At 42.2% G+C, this 23,240-nt stretch overlaps 1 protein-coding gene across 2 annotated transcripts; it reads right to left on the bottom strand.

Moving 5' to 3' along the window:
- Positions 1-2,699: 2,699 nt before the first annotated feature.
- LOC308306859 (pyruvate dehydrogenase (acetyl-transferring) kinase isozyme 3, mitochondrial-like) lies at positions 2,700-22,182 on the bottom strand. Of its 2 annotated transcripts, XR_013963181.1 has the most exons (12): positions 21,798-22,182; positions 16,543-16,684; positions 15,477-15,548; positions 14,415-14,599; positions 12,365-12,454; positions 11,442-11,519; positions 10,306-10,382; positions 9,313-9,414; positions 7,372-7,479; positions 6,976-7,089; positions 5,839-6,122; positions 2,700-3,447 (listed from the first exon to the last, which is right to left on the bottom strand). XR_013963181.1 is itself a non-coding variant. In XM_080751913.1 (11 exons), exons 1-11 carry the CDS (start codon positions 21,898-21,900, stop codon positions 5,973-5,975), a joined length of 1,221 nt encoding a protein of 406 aa, XP_080608039.1. In that variant the 5' UTR covers positions 21,901-22,182; the 3' UTR covers positions 2,700-5,972. The 2 variants fall into 2 exon arrangements, 1 of the variants encoding a protein (XP_080608039.1); XM_080751913.1 differs by having other exon boundaries at positions 2,700-6,122.
- Positions 22,183-23,240: the final 1,058 nt, after the last annotated feature.

Here is a 23,240-nt window from a genome sequence, read left to right on the forward strand (position 1 = left end):
GCACAGCCGCACACCCACGCGTGCGCGTGCACACATACTCACAGATACACACATCACTCACAGGACACTGCTTGGAAGCTGCTCACGTGTACACATCACATACTACTCTCTCTCACACACTTGCACGCACACACTAACTCACTCATATCCTTCTACACATACTGGCAGCACTGAAACTGGATGCTGAAACGGTTATCCTCCATGGAGTTGCAGAGGGTGTCCATGGGAAATGTAGTTCTTCACTGTACTGTAAGTGGAAACGACATCAAGAAGCCATCGCGGTCTGTGTTGTTCGGGGCGACTGAGCAGACAGGATGAGGTTTGCAAAAACATGAAACGAGAGGGGGGGGTGTGTGTGTGTGTGTGTGGGGATCAGCATCTCTGAAACATCATCAATTGGGGGTCTTGCTGGCGTGCACCCACTGTCAGGTGGTCTGGAATATTTCCCAGCACTCGTACGGTAGGAACTGATGCCCAGTGCTGATGGAGAGCCTGTTCATAATATCACCTCATTGTTTTGTGTCCTCTTGTTTAGTTTAGATGTTTAACTGTAAATGGGTTCTCATGTCATAATGTATTTTCCATGATCTTACAGCCTTCCACTGTGGTATAATTTGGTGTGATGGTCAGTGTGCTCAAGGTGCAAAAGTTTATTATATGTGATAGATTTGTCTTTTCTTTTGTTAATGTAACGTCAATGTCACCTTCTAATGTCACTCAATTCACAGAATTTAGAATTCTTCCGGGTGATGTCACTTGGGTCACTTTGTGTTGGTTGAACTTTCAGTCAACAGACATGGGAGGGAAATGGCACCTCCTAGAGCAGCAGAGATGACACTGCAGACACCTTCCTGACAGTACAAAACAACAAATGCTGTAACTTGATTGAATCAGTGCCCGCCTGTCTACTCTTCACTGCTTTTGCATCATTGATTGTTACATGAAATGCCTTCACACCTTTTGCGTAATTGATTGTCACATGAAATTGATGCGAAGGGATTCATAACCTCCTTGATACAATAAATACTTAATGTTTCCATTGTGAATCAAGGTCCGGTCGAGTTTAAAACGGGGAATAAAACTAGTCCCCCAAATACATCTTGTAAAGTGTTCTTTGAGATGACTGGCGCAAAATAAAACATTCAATCAAACCAGAAAGTAGAGCCTACCACCCCTAAGAATAAAGTTACAGGGTCTAGGATAATGATTAGTCTATACTGTATGTGAATCTTTAGCTTTCTTTAGCCAACTACTATTTTAACTATACGAAATAAGATTGTTAAACCAAACATCTAGTATTTGCTTCTAGAATGTATATCCTAAGTCTTTTGAGACCGAGCCTAGATGTGTCGCACTATTTGCCTGTCCAATGCTCGCAAACAAGCAGCAACAGTTAAATCGCAGTCATTGCTGCCCCCCCCCCCCCCCCCCCCCCCCCGCCGCCTTTGCTCTTATGCTAGACAAACAAGCAGCAACAGTGAAATTGCAGTCATTCATCCCCCCGCACCCGTCCCTCCTGGGAATTACTGCAGTGAAATCATAGTAATTCACTGGCTGTCCCCCTTCTCTCGCCTGTAGACCACAAACATCTTGTTCTGGAGAAGAAGCCTGCTATAGCTTAGTCCAGGGGTCTTCAACAGGGGGTCCAGGACCCCTAGGGGGTCCTCAGAGTTACTATAGGGGGTCCTCCAAATCTATGTGTGATAGAAAGAAAAAATAAAATCGCCAGATTCTTAACCACATTCGGAGAACTTTAAACAAAAATCAGCAGATCTACAAGCTCACAAGTCCTCACTCTGCGAGGCGTTGTGAGCTTGTAGATCGGCTATTTTTTGTACAGAGGTTTGGTGTCGAGGGGAGAAGTATTGACAGTTCAAGTGGTTAAATATCTGAAAACGCAAATTGACATGAATCCAAAATACACTGATGATTCATCTCTCTCTCTCTCTCTCAACAAAGGGGTCCTTGGCCTGAAAACGTTGAAGACCCCTGGCTTAGTCAATACTTTCTTTTGGGTCGCGTGTTGCTACAGTAGCTTGTAGTACGTACTTCTGCCATTTTCAGCGTGTACCAGGAAGTCAGAGAGGCAGGTTGTTGTTTTTCTGTTCATATTCGTGTATTCATTTTAATATTTTGCAATGCATCATTAGAGGCTTTATTGCAAGTTTTCCATCAGCTGTCAAGTAAAACAAAAAAAAACAAAAAAATGGAGATACAAGTTATCTCCAGGACTCTGATGATACTTGAAATGTTATTTCTGAAGCACTTGAGGTAAACACGTCAGGTACAAAACAAAACAAAAAGAAAAAATCACAACCTCATTTTTGTTCTTTTGTTTTTCTTCTGTCATTTTGAAATGTGGTTTAGTTTTTCGGTGGGGTCTGCTCATCAGCGACCTGTCCATCCCGCAACAATCTCCAACGCCCATAAACACTCATAATGCACTGTAGAGAAGTTAATGTCTTGTATGGACTACATGTAACCCTGCACTGTTTGTACAAACTTTGGGAATGTGTGTGTTTCTTTTTGGTCTTTTCTTTTTTTAAGTCTAATTCCAAATGGCTTGACATGTAAATAAAACAAAAAAATGTGTAAGTGCATTTGAAAGGAAGTAAAGTCATTTTTCAGCAATCCAATCCCTTAAAAAAAAGAGAAGAAAACAAAACATTCAGAGACAAATAACGTAGTTCAACGGCAGTTATTTTTATTCTAGGTTTTAACAATAGACAATAGTTGATCTCATGCTAAATCGCACCTTCAGATTGCTAGATCACTGTGTTGGTGGATGTTGGTGCAACATGAACATGTATACAACAGGGATTCCTGTCTGCTCTAGGATTGTTACAATAGCATAACTGCACAACTTTCACTACAATGAGGGAAAACCATGCTTAGAAAGTGCTCAAACATCTCTTTAAACCAGAGATAATGTGGAAATAAAACATGAGGAATCACTCCACACTGGCTGAAAATGTCAACATTGCTCATACGGTTATATATATAAAGTATACATGACATATCACAGAGGTACGGAGACAGGCTCCATTTTAAAATCTTACTCTGAGAGATCCCTGGCCCTCTAAAGTAGACCTATGTCTGCATGTAACTGTATTGTATCTGTCTGAAGCCATTTCTATTGTTACACAAACAAAACCGAACCAGGCAGTCCTATCCAAGGATCTCCCTTATAATAGTCACTGAGAAATTAGGAGAAAACACACATCATCAAAAGGGTAGTCAACTGGGGCCTTTAGAAGACACCATCTATCCCCAGCGTGTGCCCAGAACACAGCATTCCCCTGTACACAAGTCCTGTATGTTTTGTACAGGGATTCTCTTTAAGTATGACCGATGGCAGCATACGAAGGCATTGGCAGTGGCTGGAAACTTTAGGTTTACCATAAGGAAGCGTCTCTCCCAAGTCTTCATCAGTTAGGGGCTAGAGAGCTGAAGGAGATGAGAAGAGGATTATATCTTTGAGACCCCTCGTCTAACAGCCTCTGTAGAGCCAAGCTTCATTTTTATTTATTGTTGTTCATTTGAAAGGGACAATGCACAATAATATTGCACCAGAAATAGCTATAAACTCATTTACATCTGTAGTCCCTGGGTAAAATTCTCAAGTCTTGTTTCACAAGTCTACGGTCCTATGGTCTATTTGTTGTCAAGCTGATCAGAATAGGTTTTTCTGACACTATGGTTTTTATAACCATTTAATGCTTTTATCATGAAAATAACATACTCTGACACATTGATCTAAAAAGATCAAATGAATAATACAAGTTGTGCGTATAGCGTGAGGTCAATATTGACAACAGCAAAGGGCATTCATAAAGGGTCCCAAATGTGATTAACATGTAACAACAAGAAAAAGAATGGTTAAATACAAAAATCTAGTGGTAGAGAACCCTGCCTCCATAACCATATGTACCCCTTCTGGCACGCAAGACCGTTATCTCCAACCTTTCCTTATCTCCCACTCTCTCATTGTATAATTACACCCACTCATTCTATAAAACAAAATATATTAATCATCAAAGAGGAATCAACTAATCAAAAAAAATGTTTCTCTATGTCGAAGACAAAATCGTTCCTCACACACAATATGAAGTTTAAGAATGGACCCTTTCTTCCTGGATAAAACAAAAGCCTAATAACAAACACCTTTCCAGTTTAAATAGCTACAGTATATATGTCTACTTACACCAATCATCAGTGAAAATAACATGACAGCAGTAGATATTGAAAACACACAAGCATAGCTGAAGCTCATTCAAGGTTCAGAGTGCTGTGAGGATTATTAATACCGCAAATGGCCACACGAAACTGACTGCAGTGTCACCCACGCATACCGGTAGTAATTCCAGACGCCATGCTGCGTATATTCAGCGCAGCAGGTCAACAACACAGCTTTCGCGCTGGTTTTAGCATGGGCCAGAGAGGAATCGTGCAATCACAGCAGTTCTGTTCCTCACCGCAAGGGTGCATGTCAACAACACAAACACAATCATGCTGGCGTGGGAAGAAGCTGCAGGAGAGACAAAGGCTGACAGAATGTTGTTCCAAAAGCATCCTGAAGGTGTTCCTTTGGTCCTTCAATTGTTGTTCAGAGCTGGGTAAACACGTTGGTGTGGCTGTACTGCTGGTCTGCAAAAGCACTTATGTCTGTAATTATGGTCAATATTGCTGGTTGATCTAAAAGCACACGTAGTAACAACTATAGCCAACTATACATCTTAAAACTCTGAGCTATAGCCAACTGTACATCTTAAAACTCTAAACTCAGAACTTTCTCCCCTTTGAAATAAAACAAAGTATATCCAACAACGATCACTTTTATCTTTTTTTAAATATATTCCTACTGTATAGGTAAGGCTTTCTCTCATGGAGAAAATAAATACATTGGTTCCTACAGTAAATCTTTATAAATAACCTGTATTCATAAGAATTATTTTCCTTCTGATGTTATTATCACTTCATGACAAAATCATGACTAAAATGTTCCCCTTATAATTTCTAGTTGAAATACGGCAGGGCATTATGTCCTCCTCTCTCTATTCACCACCTAAGCAACATGCCACTGAAACCTGATTTTGCCACGCCAGCATCACACTGACCTATTTGTGTCCAATCAAAAGGGTCTCCCAAGGGAAGGAAATCAAAGCTCCTCTCCCCATTCGCAATGAAACTCAAACCCTCCGTCTTTCTGTGTGTGAGGGAAGTTGAAACAAGAGGCTCTTTTATGTCAGGGTTGGCCACAGAAAAAGCGAAACGGCAAGTCTTACTGGTCAAGCACTGAGGAAGCAGTGCAGGACTTCTTCAGCCACATGGGGGAGTAGCCTTGTCAGAAAAGCCAGGTAGGCCTCATGAGGGAGAGCGTACTTTGATACAAAAATAAGTTATTATAATGTGGGGTTGACAAAAAGGCCTCAGCTGGCCAAAATGACCAAATTCACAAAAGAAACTCTTACTTGCCAGTTGTGTGGCTTACTGAGAAGGCAACAGGCTGCCATTAACACCAGAATCTGAACGATAGTCATTGCGATTGGGTACAGATCTATGGTCAGTTCGGTATCTTACAGCTGCCTAACTTTGTTGTGTCATTCATGGATTTCAGTAACTCTTCCATGACAACTCCATCAGAAAAATTTAACTTTGGATATAATGTGAGGAAGCCTTGAAATACAAAATTATAAATTATACATTTTGAATCCCAGTGATGCAACATAAACCAGATTTCAATGACTTTCTATTAAATGATACTTGATAATTCTTATAAATACTTTTAGTTCCATGACTTTTCCACAGCCAGGGAATTGCATTTTCAAGTTGACTGACCTTTTCCATGGCCGCGGGAACCCTGCTAGTAACTTTACCCATTGGAATGTCGAACTGATCTTAGGCCAAGGTTAATGGTAATGTACATGCTCTGGCCAGCGAGGGGTAGGTAGGGACTAGCGGGTTAGACACAGTTATCTTTTGGCCTTGTAATTGGACTTGCTGGCATCGCGTGGCTCTGTGCTGGGGTTGCTCCAGTCGTCCGCCTCGTTACTGGTCTTGTAATGTCGCCACGCTGACTTGTTGAAGACGGGCAGGCGTTCGAATGACTCGCTTGACAGGGCCTTTGGTGGAGAAACAGTCAAACATAAAGAGCCAATGAGGACTCGCAGACAGATCAAAAAAAGGGGCAAATAATGAAGACGCTGTGTGCGTGTAAACCAGGGGTTGATTGATTGATTGATTATTTTATTAGACAAAAATGGAGAACAGTACAAGTATAGTCAATACAATTGAAATGTAGTACAATACAAGTACAGTTAAACACCCTGCCTAAAAGGAACATCCCAAATAAGACCTTTTACAGTCCAAAGCCCGGCTCTGTATTTAATTCATGGACATAATAAATAGCAAGCAAAGAAAACATTCAATAATATTGCAGTTATAAAAACACTATGTACAGGATGGGGGAAACAAGGGGGTGGGGCTAAGGCTCACTTCTCGCCTGTCTATGGGAGAAGTGATAACTACCTCCTTCTCTGGCCTCCTGAAAGGTGAGTTTTCAGGGCAGTTTTGAAGGATGCCAGCGAGCTACATGTTTTAAGGGAGGAAGTCAAGGAATTCCACACCTGGGTGGCAGTGTTGTAGAAGGAGAATTTACCCATATTTGTCTTATGTTATCAGGTCATTGTGTGCGCTCCCTCTGGTGTTGTGGCTGTAGGTGTCGCTAACTTTTTGGAGATGTTTGGTCAGATATGCGGGTACTGAGGGGATGGAGGGCAGATTTGCATTGACTATTTGCTATTTTGGAAGTAAATCACATTTTTAGTTGTTTAACCCTGTCTTCAACGCTGAGCCAACATAGGCTAGCAAAATGTGTGGGGGAAACATGGGTCATGGTGTAAACAGTTCATGTTGGACCATGTGAGGCAGCTCATGAACACCATGGTAAATACAGGCAAGGTAAACACAACCTACCTTCAGATAAATGACAGCATCGGTTCCCACACCCTCCATAGAGTAGAGATTCAGATCCCCCTGGAAGTACCTGGCATACAGCCTGGAGATGGGGAGGCCATAGCCAAAACCAGCCTGGAGGAACGACATCAGAGGGATACAAACAGAGACAGAGAGAAAATCAAATCAGCAATCACAGTCATGGTCATTTTATGGGTGAATGTCTCATCACGTTTAACATTAACTTAGAGAGATGGATCTTTATTGATCCCATGAGGGAAATTCAATTGTCATGGTAGTATCGCAGTTATGAAACACAGGAAAGATATGGAAAAAGTGATACAGCTAGGAGTTAACAAATACTACTATAAATACTTGATTTGTGCGTTCATGCGTGTGTGCATGTGGTGTATATACCAGTGGGACAGCTCCAGGCTCCAGGGTGGGTGTAGGGGCCGTGGAGTATGTGTAGTTGAACAGGCGGTCTATCTTTCTAAGGGGAACGCCTCCTCCTCTATCACTGATCTGAACACAGAGAAAAAAAAAGAAAAAAACATCAAGCTGGACATCCCAATGTAAGTTTTGCTCAAAATGTCAGACTCTTCCATAGAACCCATTTTACCTTTACGGCTTCCAGGTCTGGGGTCCACTTAAACCGAGAGTTTGCTAAATGGGACAAACACTAAATCGAGACTCTGCATGTAAAGTTCTGTAAATCCATTTTCTGCATCTGACTGAAAGCACCAAATTATGCATGCTAATGCTAATCAAAATACTAAAGTGACAGACACACTCAAGACAAGAGACTGTGCACTGACTATGCAACTGCACACACACACAAGATGAGGTGGAAACTGAGCTGCACTTTCCAACTTTCTGCCAGCATTACCAACACATCAGAGCCACATGATACCTCCCACAGATTACAAGAGCGTTTCGTGACTAATAATGAAAAACTGCTGGGTGAAGCACAGTAACGTGCAATAACAGCAGCAAGATATGCAATGGAATACAACCACCATAAAGATTATCAATCATGTGTAATCCTGGGTACAGAGCAGATCTCCATAGATACTGTGTATTAAGTTATCCTTACTTACATTTTATACTATATACATTTTATATTGTTCAGTTTTTGTTCAAAGATTATTTTTTTTAAAGCTATATTTTAGTTTTAGTTTTTACTGAAATATATTTATTTCGTAAACCTATGTCAATATTCCTATGCCAATAAACTGAGAGACCTGAAGCTCTTTTAAGCTGGATATATACTTGGCTGTAGCTCCTTTCGGAACCTCTCCCTCCGCTATCAGGCTCCGAGATGAGGTTCCTCACTCTTGTCATCCACAATCGGTTCGTTGCAGGGAAGCTCCGCCGTTCGGGAACACTTCTTACCTTTTGTGAACCTTTTATATCGCTCATTTTGTCAGCCGGTGCATTATTTTCCCCACTATTATTTGTTGTGTCTATACCACGTGACCAGGGGAGGTAGTAATGTTTCCTAAGCGGACGCAACTTCCGGAATGTCTAAAAAACATGGGACCGGCTGACAAAATGAGCGATTTAAACTCGTTATTTAAACATGCTGCTTCGATTTTCTTCCACGCTTGAGAAGTAAACAGATGAGAGACCGGTATAGGACCTTTACTTTTTGGATAGGATGTTCACAAAAGGTAAGAAGTGTTCCCGAACAGCGGAGCTTCCCCGCAACGGACCGATTGTGGATGACAAGAGTGAGGAACCTCACCTCGGAGCCTGATAGCGGAGGGAGTGGTTCCGAAAGGAGCCAACTTGGCTGCACATTGTGTCACGCACCAGAACTTGCCGATTTTACGACACGCCACAGTGTGAGCTTGTAAATCTGCTATGTTCAGTGCGCGACACAGCACGCAACGAAATATATCAAGCCCTTTAAACATAGTTATTTCTATCCCAGATTCATGCCTGTGTTTCATCTAAACATGTCATTTGTCTGGATAAACATCAGAAAGGCCACGAGTTTAAATGCAGCTAAATGACACTAATCATATGTGGAGGCATCGTCTGGCCGTCTTGGAACCAGAAGGTTCTCGGTTTGATGCCCGGCCCATCATGGCTGCACGTCAAAGTGTCCTTGAGCAAAACACTGCTTGTGATGAGCAGAGTGGTTCCTTGCAGTGGTCGCCTCCTCCAATGTGAAATATTTACTGAGTGGTTCCTTGCAGTGGTCGCCTCCTCCAATGTGAAATATTTACTGTGTGTGTGTGTGTGTGTGTGTGTGTGTGTGTGTGTGTGTGTGTGTGTGTGTGTGTGTGTGTGTGTGTGTGTGTGTGTGTGTGTGTGCGCGCGTGCGTGCGTGCGTGCGTGTGTGTTCTTTACCTTTATGGAGAGGTCCTCCTTCCCCAGCGTCACCTTTGCCTTCACTGGTGGCAAGCCCTCCTTATTGTCTTCATGAAGCTCCACTGTGGCCCGCATTGAGTTCTACACACACAATTTCAATTCAATTCAATTCCCTTTATTGGCCTGAGAAAATAAAGTAAAATGGTAAATGGTGCATTTATATAGCGCTTTTATCCAAGGCGCTTTACATAGATTGTGCATTACATTTTTCACGCACACATTCATACACCGGTGGCGGAGGAAACCAAGCAAGGCACCAACCAACTCACCGGGAGCAATTAGGGGTTCAGAGTCTTGCTCAAGGACTCTTCGAAATTAACTCAGGGGGAGCCCGGATTCGAACTGGGAACCTTTCGGGAACCCTTCGTGCTCTAATAGCGGTTTCTCTACCCCTGAGCTATGCCGCCAAACATATGTTAACATTGCCAAAGCAAATAAAAAGTGGAACAATACAATCAAAACAAAATAATATATGTACAATTGAAGGGAATAGAAATGTGTTCTCAGAGCGTTACATTGCAACTGAGGTAAATAATTATAAAACCATAAGAATTGTGCATTTGCTGTCAGGAATAGTTGGCCCATATTTCCACATACTGTAGGTAAAGTTGTGCACAAATAGCAGTTGTTTAAAAGGTAATTGCTGTTTGTACTGTATGTGTTTTTACAAATTAAGATTTGTTCAAAAAAAATTAAAGGTAATTGCTCAGTTTTAGATTTTCTACAATTTACACTTTTCACGCACGCACACACACACACACACACACACACACACACACACACACACACACACACACACACACACACACACACACACACACACACACACACACACACACACACACACACACACACACACACACACAGTTAATTAAATTGACTCGAGGCAGTGGTCCTGAATAGAATCAAGGTCATGTTACACTTTTAATTACATCTGTGGAGCGTCAGACCATGAGGATCCTTTTTGCTTACCTTGAAGAGCTCAAAGAGCATGTGGAAGAGGTGCGAGGGGACGTACACTGACTGGATAGGCTTGCCAGGGCTCTTTGCTGTGGAACGCACAGGAGACATGACATCAGTGTTGCCAAGTCTGCTTTTGCTTATTATAAGTGACGTTGGGCTCTTGACAGTTTTGCTACGAGATTGAGATTTAAACAACCTCATAACCTCATACCCCCTCCTATTCCAGATGGCACTGGAATTAGCCCATCAAGTCCTACACCTCGGGATCGAATCCCACTCTAATTATTGGCCCATTTGGTGAGAATAGACTACAGTAGTAGTTAGTTAGGCATAAAAGTGCTACGTCGAAGGCACGGGTGAATCAGACTGTGCTTGAGCATACAATGTGATAAAATCCTGCAGGCCCCCCTGTGCATGCAGATGCCCCCTCCCCTCCATCCAACACTTATACAGACACACCCACGTACATGCATTCACTCACTCAAACACTTTGAAGATAATGAGACACATTCTCAACATTGTAATCACAGCAGGACTAAATTGAGACTCTCTTTCTGCCACCACTAGCTTGAAATAGAACGTGTAATGGAACACGAGTAGTAGTAGTTTCAACACTATGAAACACCAAGCCATGGGCAAATGAATAGATTGAATGGACGGATGGATGAATAGAAGATTGGTTAAAGCCACAAGTCATAATATGTCTGGTGTGTAGTTAAGTCTACAGCCTGAATGCATGTTCTGCAATGACTTATTGTACTAATATGTCTACTATGTCCATTTAAGTAGGTCGGGAGAGGCTTATTGTCTGTACCAGTCGATAATGTGGGAATCTATCCCCGTTACAATGCGTTAGACCCCTGGGAGATGGAGATTTGCCGCACGCAAGCCCTGCTACTCTACTCATACGCTGAGTTGGCGGTGCCTGGGATCGAACCCACGGCCTGGTGGTCCAAAGGCCACCTGGATTTGCTTTGCCAGTAAACCTGGGTTAAGTATACTATAAATCTATTTTCATGCTGGTTTAGTCATTGCACCAAATCCCTCCCATGCCGCCACCACCAGTACAATAGTAGGAGAAACACTGTTAATGATAATATGATCAAATGATACCAAAATACAACACAAGAGTGAAGCTCTCTTACGGTTGAATTCCTCGATCTTGAGGTCAGGAGCAGCCATATAGTACTTCTCACATAGCATCTTGGCTGTGTCATAGGCATCTGAGAGACAAAGCACAGACAAGTTAATGCAAGCGGAATATGACTAGTCTATATAGATTCCAGTTACTTTACCAAGGTAGTGACTACAGTGTTCCCTGGCACACAATAGTTAGCAAGACAATCCCACATACAAAACACTGTCTGGAACTCTCTGTTTAAAAGAATGGAAACATGTTATTTTACGACAGATGACCCTAGCTTTGTTTGGTATGGTTCAGTGTCACATAAAGCATAACTGAGCCGGATCTGCTTCATACTGTAACTGTTCTATGCAAATATTTAGTTGTGCAATGCAAAATAAATGGACCACAGCATAATATAAATATACATGTGTATAAGATAAACAGAAAGGTCAGGAGAGAACTGATGCGAAGCCTGCAGAGCTAGTTCTGGCAGACACCTCAAGGCAGTGTGCCAAACCCTGATCAAGTGACTAGTCACATGCACTCTTCATCTGATCTATTTAAACTTCCCTGCCTACCTGACCATTCCTCGGTTTGTCTCCTTTGCAATTCTACCGTCTCCCCAGTCCCCAGCATCCACCTGTATAGGCTCTGTTTCAATATTCCTCTCTGAGGTCTTAATTCATTCCCTGTCATTTTATTTTGCATGTCACTTAAATATAACATTGTTGCTTACAGGGAATGAATAGATGCATCCCTGATGCCAAACTATGCTTCAGATATCTATGCTCAAATTCTATGCTCAATAATAAATAATCGAAATAGTGTGGCATTTTTGCAACTAGTCAAAAAAAAAGAAGAAAAAAAAAGAAATGCAGCTAATTAAATGTATTTTCTTTTAATTAAATATTATTTTTTTGTTTTCATGAGAAAAGGTCTTACCTCCGACTACATCAGCCACGTGACAGGTGGGGTCAATGCTGCCAATGTGTTTGGGATGAGCTGGGTTGGTGTCATCGCCAAACAGGAGAGCTACATAGAACACACAGGCCATAGAAACATTTTGAAATTCAGTACTTGCTTGATTTTACTGAAAATATTGAATACATTACCAAATCCACCTATTGATTCCAAATCCTTCCGTTTCTGATGATAATATTAATGCTACTTCTAGTTATTGTCTGTCAATGGTCGACTAAATAATGTGCTGTCTGTGTTTTACATGAACTGGCTGCACTCACATCAACAGGTTAAAGGAGGGATATAGTGGGAGAAATATGTAACAAAAATAGGCTAATGTGTTCACTTCCGGCAGAAAGCGTGAAAATTTGCACCTAGGGGTATCTTTGTGCGCCAAATTCAAAAATTGACGGATCCAAGTACTTTTCCCATGGGATCTGGTGGCTCTAATTCACTTACCATACTAGGGAAAAAAGACCCCCAAAAAGTCTTCTTTAAGTAGCATGTGAGGGGTCTATCTAGGGGGTTTTCATGATTCTGAATCCATTGTTTTGCACGAAAAACATTCCTTGGGCTAAAAATGGACCCTACAAAACTGTGAAAAGTGATGACTCATCACTAAACCATAGTTTTGTGGGGTCCATTTCTAGCCCAAGGAATGTTTTTTGTGCAAAACAAATATTTGGAATGGATTCAGAATCATGAAAACCCCCTAGATAGACCCCTCACATGCTACTTAAAGAAGATTTTTGGGGGGTCTTTTTTCCCTGTATGGTAAGTGAATTAGAGAAAAGTGAATTTGAGAAAAGTGCTTGGATCCGTCCATTTTTTAATTCAGTGCACAAAAATACCCCTAGGTGCAAATTTTCACGCTTTCTGCCGGAAGTGAACACCTTTTTCACATATTTCTCCCACTAATACTTGCAACTTAAAAATGCCACACTTCTATAGTACTTATAGGGGAATACCACTCATTTTCAACTTTGAACTATGTCATTAATATACCTTAGAGTTGTTGTGTGGAAATAAGAAAAAAAGCCCCCCCCCCCCCCCTTCTGTGTTGCCTAGAACTGGAGGATTGATTGTGGGGTCATGTGATCAGTGACATCATTAAGATGTACTCTGCAAGCCAAAGAGTACATCTTCAATCTCTATGGTATATTAATGACATAGTTCAATGTTGAAAATGAGTGGTATTCCCCTATATTTGATGCTGTGTGGCTGGCAAGATATTTACACTGTAAACATGAGGCTTTCTACTGGAACCCTGACTCTGCATTCAGACAAGCAGTGACAAAGTGACATTTTCAGTGGAATTCGGCGACATGCAGATACAAGTGATGCACTACAAAATGAATAGTTGAGATGGCTTAAACTTATTTTCAGCACTCCAGTGACGCAGTGAAGCGTCAATCAATAATGTGTTGTTGTTTCACTATTTCCACACTTCTCTCTCCTCCCAAGTCCTGCTTGTAACAGGGAAAAACTAAATCTTGACATCAGCCAGATCCCTTTGTATTGTTCTTGCTCGTCGCAAGGACACCCACTTGACTTCAAAGCAGACTGTACAACAGAGTGTAGCGCCACGCTTGATCTTTTTGTGGCTTTTGTCGCTGCTAGTGTGAAGGCGGCAATAGAAGACTTTGCCGTAAATATTGCATTAAGCCATTAGTTTGTTGGTTTTTAGGGAGCTGATGTTATCTAAAGTCAAGATGACTTGCCCTGCTGATTAAACAGACAGGAGACAGTGGCAGGGCGCAGGCATGTGACATCATCACTCGCAAGTGGGTTTTGTGGAATAGCGATGGAGACAAAAATATTTGACAAGAGGATTTGTTTGACTCAAAGCTTAACAAATCTGTTCCAAAATAGAACCGGCTGTGCTTCTCTTGAGCTTCAGAACTCAACTACAGTATATCGTTGATGTCAGGAGGAAAACTTTAAGAACCCTCAACTCCAATGGATCCAATGTATCCAAAGTAGTATAAAATATATAAATCAAAAAAGAATAGTGGAATAATGTGACACTCACTGTGCTGGTTGATGAGCATGCGGAAGGAGATGCGGTTGGTGTAGAAGCGGTCCAGGAAGTACTGGATGTTGCTGCTGATGAAGGGGTCAAAACCAAACTTCTCCTTGTACTCCAAGACCCCCTGAGCCATGGTAGGAACCACGTCGTTGTTGCGGTTGCGGACCTCTATCAACAGCTCCAGGAAACTGGAATTATTGGAAGAAGAGATGGACGAAAAAAGATGAACGGATGGATGGAAAAAAGTAGGTAATGAGTAAATAAAAACATGACAGAAGGCGGATCACGCCACTATTGACCACAGATCAAACATATATCTAGGGTATGACTAGCCCGCCATATTAATATTAAGGGAAGGGGCAATGTCATTATTTTGTCACATAATCACATAAACATCTAAAAATTCTCAAAAGCTCAGCGTGGCCAATGTGGGATGGGGCGGGACATACGTACAGACAAAGACAGATGTAGGAGTGGTTAGTACTGCACAAAAATATGACAATGTTTCAATGTTTTCTAGGTCATCATGACCAAACGAATGCTGCCTATAGTTACTGATAGCAAGGAGGGACACATCCTCTATCTGTCATAAAGGACTGTTCTGTGACTAGGCCATTGTTTATGGTATAAATATACACTGTTAACTGTCCAGTCAGCCTAGAATAGGGCTTTGTTTATTACAGGGATTGCCAACTTCAGTGAGACACGGCGAGTGTGAAATGGCGATAGATGATTAACACACCTATTTAGAGCTGTACTGTACCTACATAGCTACAATATATTGTACTGTATGTTTGACCCTACAACTGCGTTGAATATTACCTTCTGTTAAATCAATTATGCCACACAGGGTAATAACACTCAAGTGTTGCCTAGTGCTCTGAAGTTAAAGGACAACTTGGATGATTTTTAACCTGAATCATGTGAATATCCAACACAACACTTCCCAATGTTTGTCGAGACAAGAGAGAAAGAGAGCTTTTTTTACGTTATGGAAAAACTGCCTTTGTAAAACAACAAAACACAGGTTAAATATGTTGCTTCTCTATTCAGTACATCACTCACTCATTCAATACATGAGGATCCTCTGGTTTTCTGTTCTCGTAACCCAGCAGCTCCACGAAGCTTTGCATGTACCTGGGGGGAAAGAAAAAAATAAAAGTTCAACTCACAATCAATACACAGTTCTCTCTCTATGCACTCAGCCCCCCTAGGGAAGCCCCCACCACCAGCCTTTTTTAATTGGATCTGCTCAAGGACATGCGTAATAGATCCCAACATATTGGTCAAACCAGATACAACAGGATGCACATGCCTATTTAACACACAGAGGAAAACAATTATAACACATAGATGACTTAGTCATCATGACCCTTATACAGAAACACTTAGGGCTGTCACGATTATGCCTCAAATATTAACGATTTAATTGTGTTTTTTTGTTGACAATTAGCCAGTAGCTATGCCCCTCCCCTAAAAGCTTTTGTCCAATGCTAGCTTAGCAACCGGCAGCTTGCCAAGGCTGTTGCCAAGGCAAACCTTGGCAAGCAGGAAGTTATTCTAAGCTAGCATTGGACAAAAGCTTTTTGGGAGGGGCATAGCTACTGGCTAATTACATTTCTGTTTGGCTTGTAGGCTTTGAAGTTGCACATGGCAGATATGACACATAACCTAAATATATACAAAGAAATGACTGACATATTTGACAACTTTATACTTAAAAAAGAACATTGATAGTGGAAATAGCCGATCTACAAGCTCACAACACGTCACCAATCTACAAGCTTACAACGCGTCGCATTGCTATTTCCACTATTTTAGAAAATGTTTGAAAATATATATTTTTTTTCAACATGTAAACGATTATGACAAAATAATTGCGATTATGTCAAATAATTGCGATTAGACGATTACAGTATGTAATAATTGTGACAGGCTCACACACACACACACACACACACACACACACACACACACACACACACACACACACACACACACACACACACACACACACACACACACACACACACACACACACACACACACACACACACACACACACACACACTCTTACTGTCGGGGGCCTATCATCACGTATTAAGTGTATTTCTGGCCCGAGGCCCCTCACCATTTCTGGACCAGTTTGATGGAGGGCTGACTCAGCAGGTTATCGGGTAGCAGGTTCACCTCTCTCATGGTGTTGGCCAGGCGCACGGGCAGCTCCTTGCGCAGGAACATGTATGACGTCTTCTCACACGCATTTTCCCTGCCTGAGAGACAAACCAAAATCTATCAAAACCCCTGTGGGAAAGACTGAGGCACTTGTTGTTTTTATACACTTATTACATTGTGTGTTATTGTAGAGTTCTGCATTCTAACTATAGGGCTGTACATCAATATTGTGATATGAAACTAGATATCGAGTGGGATTTTGGATGTTGTAATATCGTCATAGGACATAAGCATTGTCTTTTCCTGGTTTTAAAGGCTGCGTTGCAGTAAAAGCAATGTAATTTAAAGAGCTTACATGACTGTCCAAGCGGTTTTCAAACAACTATCTACAGTATGAATTGTACTTGCAAGTTCATTTGAGGTTGTTATATGAACTCTGTGAAATATCCAGCATTGGCACTAATATTTGTTCTAGTAGTGACAGACCCTATAAAAACAGACATTTAGTGGAAGATGCATATCCTGTAGAAATATCCCCAGGCCTGTTAATAAACATTGTTAAAGGACTATTTGTGTCATATCTTTTATAATACACAGATGCAGATCATCTGTCCATCATCCGACTTAGTTGTTATAAAGTTGTTATTGATTGTTATACGGTTATATTTTTTTTAAATAAAAATAAATATTATGGGAAAGCACAATAGTCATCCCTACAATATCACAGCAATTTCAATATTAATGTATTTGGTCAAAGAATGTGATATTTTATTTTGTCCATATAGCCTAGCCCTAATTCCAACTGGGTTTATATTAACGAAATTCTCAACGCCCCACTGCAGACGTGACTCAGCGCAATTGCTAAGTTAAACCACTTCCCAACAGTGCATTCTTTAATTGGACAAGTGTGGTTTCCCAACATAGTGATAGTACGAGGCCAAAAAGCTTGCATTTGTGCAAGCCTAGCGTAAAAACGCTACATAGCTTATTGAATTCCTCCAGAGGAACAATGACTCAAACAGTGTTGCTTTCTCATTGCAGAATCTTAGGTTGTACCTGACACAAAAAATTACAGTCTTTTTTTGTTGTATTCAGTCAGAGATTTTCATCGCAGCAAAGTCAACCTGTGTTTTGTAAACTTTCGGAGTGATGTTATCCGGGGTTGGGCGGCTGCACAACAGAAAAGTGAAGATTTTGGTCATGCTTCACTTGACATCACAATATACAGTATAATACTAGTAAGACGCCTCAGGGCGACATGCGACCTCACCCTAAAGGGCGAGGTTGCGACAATTCTTGGCCATCTGGCCAGTGATGTATTTCGGACCAGTTACCCATATATGGAGACCCCTGGTAGCCATATATGGAGATCCATGTTAGGGATGGCCAAATGGAGATTTTTTCTTAACCGATAACCGAAAGGCCTTATCAGTTAATTAACCCGTTAACCGTTAAGGAAATGTGTTCAAAAATGTGCTATTTTAGCGATTTTAAAAAAGGGAAATACACACGTTTTTCCCCATAATAAAGTGCCATATTTACACATTAAAAACAATAAAACTAGGAGAAACAAGAATGCAAATGTTTTCTAAAAGAAATGTGTTTTTGCAAAGAAAGGGTGGTATTGAAATGATCAGTCTGTAATGTGATGCGCTCTCGCCAGGCACGTGCGCACATACAGCAAAGGGGGCTGGAGCACTTAACTTTTATCAACAGAATTGTCCACCAAAAGGCCCTTCAGCCCATGCCTCTCTAAAATTCTGTGTACTCCCTGTCGGTCGCCTAACAACACAGCAGCAACGAGATGCTCGCATGTAGAGCAATAACTTTCAATCATATGACTTTTGGAATGGTTGGATCGGCTAAACGTGATGTCCATTTCATTAATTTTCTTCTCTCTCGCCCGTGTTTTGTGTGTGCTGATGCAGCGATCATTGAATTTGCGACTCTGAGCTTTGTTATTTTCGCATATCCTAGCTACTCTGTAACCAAGACGACTTTAGCGTTCCTCACGTCATCAACATGTAACATTAGAAAGTTGTGTTTTAAGCTCTTCTTAAACGGGATTCAATGTGACGGGGGTCTGTTTTGTAAAATCCAATCGACGACGGAGCATTTGTTTCCTGATGAACAAGTCAGCGTGTACGACTCCAAATCAAGCAGCGTCGCAGACTCGCAGTTGCGTGAATGCATGGATGTTACACAGGCATTGGTGTCCAGAAATGTGTGACCACAGCGCGTATAGTTGCATGGTTGATGACTTGATGTTGCGTAGATATTGGTGTACGGGGCTTTTGGTGTGACACATGGGTTGATTTCCTTTTTCTTTTCTTTTTTATCGGTCAAAATTAACCGTTAGTGCTTACCGGTAACCAATTTCTTATCGGTTTAACGGTAACGGTTAGCCGTTGGCCATCCCTAATCCATGTACTGTATATGGTACATCCCTTTTATGCCCATACACGGAGATCCCTGTCTGAACCAGCCACACAGATATGGGCCATGTCTTAGCCATCTGGCCAGTGATGTATATCGATGACATCAGGGATCTTCATATATGGGCATAACAGGGATTCTGGTGAATACCCATATGTACTTTTACTTAGGTGATGTCACCTGTAATATCACCTGTGATGTCACAGTGATGTGTCAGGGGAACCACAGTGTCAGGCGTGACCTTCAGAGATACACGGATATATGGACAAGATGTGCCGGTTTTCATAGTAAACTTGCGACGGTCGCAATAATTGTTAAGACAGAATTGATTTCCCAGCGGATTCCTTGTGACTCACGTCACGGCAATGCATGCATGCAATTTCCCAGAATCGCATCTTTCGATTATTTATTTACCCCCTTTTCTCCCCTAAGTCTGACTCAGTACTGACTCACCAGCAAGTGAGGATCCCAGGCCCACCGGGAGGATGTAGAGCCCACCCCTCGTCCTACTCCTGCCCATTGTGCCCAACACTCCCTGCTGTCAAGTGCCACCCCTGCCCATGGAGTACGTGCAGTTACTAACATCACCCTCACCCCGCCGATGCTTCTCACCCCTATACAATGACAAGACTATTACATATTGCACAATACCCATTTCCTGAGCTCCACGTGAAAGTGCTGATACAAGTGTAAAAGCATGGCACCACAGTGTAAGCATAGTCATGAGTGTGACTTCAGAATTCTGTTAGAATGGAAAAGATATGATAAGGATAAGGGAGGATTTTACTAGCCTCGTAAACCAGTCTCTCTTCCTGCCTTCATTCGAATGCGAGGTTCGAACTGCAGATTCTCTGCAGATTCCAACTGAAGATGGGAGGAGTCAGTTTACTAGGCTAGGATTTTACCTCAGTATAGCTTAGGGCCCCTAAGGTTGTCGGCCTTAGGGGACCTTTATCCCTCCTAAGCCTTAGGGATATGAATGCAGGATCGAGCACTGAGAGAATAGGTCACAGGTCAGAGAGTAAATCATGCCTGCTATATGAAACCCAGAAAGCACTCAAACATTTTGTGAATCAACTAGAAGTACGAAGACGTCGACCAAAATAAAGACTAGTGACTCGTGGTCTGGCAGACCTCGCCTGGAATCCAGACGATTCTGCCAGGGCAAATGGCAGACCACCAGTGAGGTGTGTGACGATCATCTTTTCATTTGTTCTTGGAACGCAGCCACAGAGTCATGCTTCTCTCCTGGCAGGATTGGATAAGGGCGGGAAGGGGGGGGGGGGAGACTAGGGATGGGACAATAAGTGATATTATCGTTTATCGTGATAAAAAGCACTCTCGATAATCATATCGTGGAGATTTAATTTATCGCGATATCGTCCTCCGTCATGCACTGGGATCAATTGATCGTCATTTTATTTGCCAAGCTGCATATCCGGTACCACTTAAACCCTCTATAATTGGTAAAAGGTACTTATACAGTATATATTATAAGTACTTAATACAGTACTTGATACAGTCTTTTTTCACTCTCTATCAAATGTCTTTGCCAAAAAATAGCCGATCTACAAGCTCACAACGTGTCGCATTGTGAGCTTGTAGTTTGGCAAATGTTCCGCCCCAGGATAATGGATTTTGATTATCGCGATAATATCATCCCATCCCAAGACCCAAACTGTTATTTCTTCCTGTAGCATATTATGAATGTCTTGTCCACCACAGCTGTGAATTATAGTCCTCAAGTCTCAAAGAGATCATGTTTTAATCTCAGTTTGTCATGCTTTTAATCACAGGCGGATTAATTAAAGCCTTTGTGGGGATGTTGATGACACCACCACCAGAAGTGACATTACTGTCATGTGCATTTTTCATGTTGCTTTCTTTGAACGACCCAGAATTTGTGACTGAGATCTGAGATACCTAATTTGATTTAATTTGCTGTATTCTGTTCTTGCTAATAGTTGTGCTGTGTGTGTAGTTGCCAAGAGCAGTGGTTCTCAAAAGTATAGTCTGGGCTGGGACCCCCAGGGGTGGGGGGTTCAGGCAACTTCAGGGGTCCCCAGCTAAATTGGCATAGGCCTATATTATAGCATTGAAAATCGGTTTCCCAGGCAGTAAACACTTTAACCCTTAAGATGTGATGTGTTGCAATATTGTAGATCTGTTAAATGTTAAATACATCAATTTGGGGGTCCAAGTTGACATGCAAAAGTCTGACAACCAGTGGCACAGAGCATGTGGAAGTTGAGACAAAGCAGCATTGCTCTAAACTAAAGTCTAAATGAACTGTCACGAGTGTGTTTTGAGTAAACACCCAATTCAAACACCCGTGTCATATCATAACACAGAGTTCACGGCGTGGACTGAAACATCTATTTATATCCAACACACAGTGACATTTCAAATTCACATGAATAGGCTGCCCGTCCTTGGGACTGCCCATAAGTCCGACAACGCATTAGTCCTACATTGGTTAGGGTTAGAGAGTTCACCAGGTTAGCATTCACCAGATTCGGACTAATGGGATGTCGGACCAATGCCTTGGATCAGGACGGCTGTCATCTGTGCATGTCTTGTATCAATCGCTGTCACGATTTGCAGGAAACAAATTAATAAAGTGCCAATCCAAAAGGGCCCCTAATTCTATTGATTGATGATGGATGTCTAATCTACAGAGGAAGGAGGACACAAGAGGCCACATCATGAGAACATGACACACATAGAATAATCGCCTCCTGTTTCTTATAACCTACTTTTTAGTAGCCTACTCACCAAAATCCAAAAACTGTTGGATAGAGAGCGGAGACGGCGAGAACCTGGAGTAATACTCGATCTTGGGGTTGGTGTTTTTCAGCAGAGACAGGAAGATCCTCATGGTGGGAACTTGATGATGATGATGATGATGATGGTGGTGGTGGGGTGGTGGTGTACTGTAGCCTACAGTTACAGTAGGAGAGAATCCAAATAAAAACAAAACGCCAGTTCCTCCTTCAATAAACACACTTTTTGACAGCGTGATCGCCGTTTATCCTTTGTCCGCGGTCCACATTTGACAGCAGCAGCGACCTATTAGGACCTCAAATCAACGTATAGTCCTGAGAGTTAAATGATCCGATGTGTTGTTGCTCTGATGTTGGAACATTGCTGCACGCTCACAGCAGCACGTATCTCTCTCTCTCTCAAGTTCAGACAGAGACAACCGTACATGACTGATGCGCTACGCTGATTGGGTTAAAACCCGGAAGTATAAGGAAGTTCGACGGCCCCCATTGGACGGGCCGCCTGTGCGTCAGTCGACTCGTGAACTATTATGCATGTCAACCTGTTTGCCTGCAGTACTGTGCGCGAGTTTGGAACAACTAGCTCTTACCCGTTCAAAGATATGAGCTCCAAAATGATTAGATGTGCAGTGTGTGGGTTATGGGATGTGCACTGTGCACACAGTATATGAGGGATGGAAAGTAACTTTAACTGGTGCTTGCATGATAGGAGCATCAATGTAAGAAACCCGTTTCGTTTAATGGCTACAGAGATACTGTCCCCCCCCCCCAGCCCTGCCCGCCCGCCCACCCGCCCGCCTGCCCGCCTGCCCGCCTGCCCGCCTGCCTGCCTGCCTGCCTGCCTGCACACACACACACACACACACACACACACACACACACACACACACACACACAGAGCTGGTTAAACATTTTGCCTCAAGCTAGATGCAGAATAGATGTGCCTCATGCTAGATGCAGAATAGATAGTAGATACACCATAAAAATGCTAATATACAGCATACGATTTGTGAAAGTGACAAACGGGCTTCACAGTTATGTCAGGTGTGTTCATATGCTTATGGTGATGCGATTTCAGATCAATTGCTCCAGCCACTGAGGAGAAACACTGTGACAGACACTCACTCACTCACTCACTCAGACAGACAGACAGACATTCGCAAAATTATAGTATAGATAGCGTACTGCGCAGGACATCACACAACCATACAACAGGTTAATTGCGACCGTTAGGTCGCAGTTATCAAAACCTCCGAGTCCACCAGCTGTCAGTCAGTCCGTCCGTCCGTCCGTCCGTCAGTCAGTCTGTCAGTCACACGTCACACTTTTGCCCTTCTCATATGTCATATCTCCGCAACCGTGGCCCCGAATCCGATCCATGCCAACATTTTTGGCTGCCAAATCACAACCTCCTCCTTCTCACATGGCCCTCTTC

This window comes from Nannobrachium achirus (genome assembly GCF_963921795.1).
Source record: "Nannobrachium achirus genome assembly, chromosome: 21".
NCBI classification, from domain to species: Eukaryota; Metazoa; Chordata; class Actinopteri; order Myctophiformes; family Myctophidae; genus Nannobrachium; species Nannobrachium achirus.

Excerpts from the sequence above, each read along its gene's own strand:
- LOC308306859 (XM_080751913.1), bottom strand. The coding sequence starts at position 21,900 with ATGAGGATCTTCCTGTCTCTGCTGAAAAACACCAACCCCAAGATCGAG. Across the intron at positions 12,455-14,414 it reads CATGCTCATCAACCAGCACA|CTCTCCTGTTTGGCGATGAC; the intron begins GTGAGTGTCACA and ends TGTTCTATGTAG. Across the intron at positions 9,415-10,305 it reads TGCTCTTTGAGCTCTTCAAG|AACTCAATGCGGGCCACAGT; the intron begins GTAAGCAAAAAG and ends TTGTGTGTGTAG.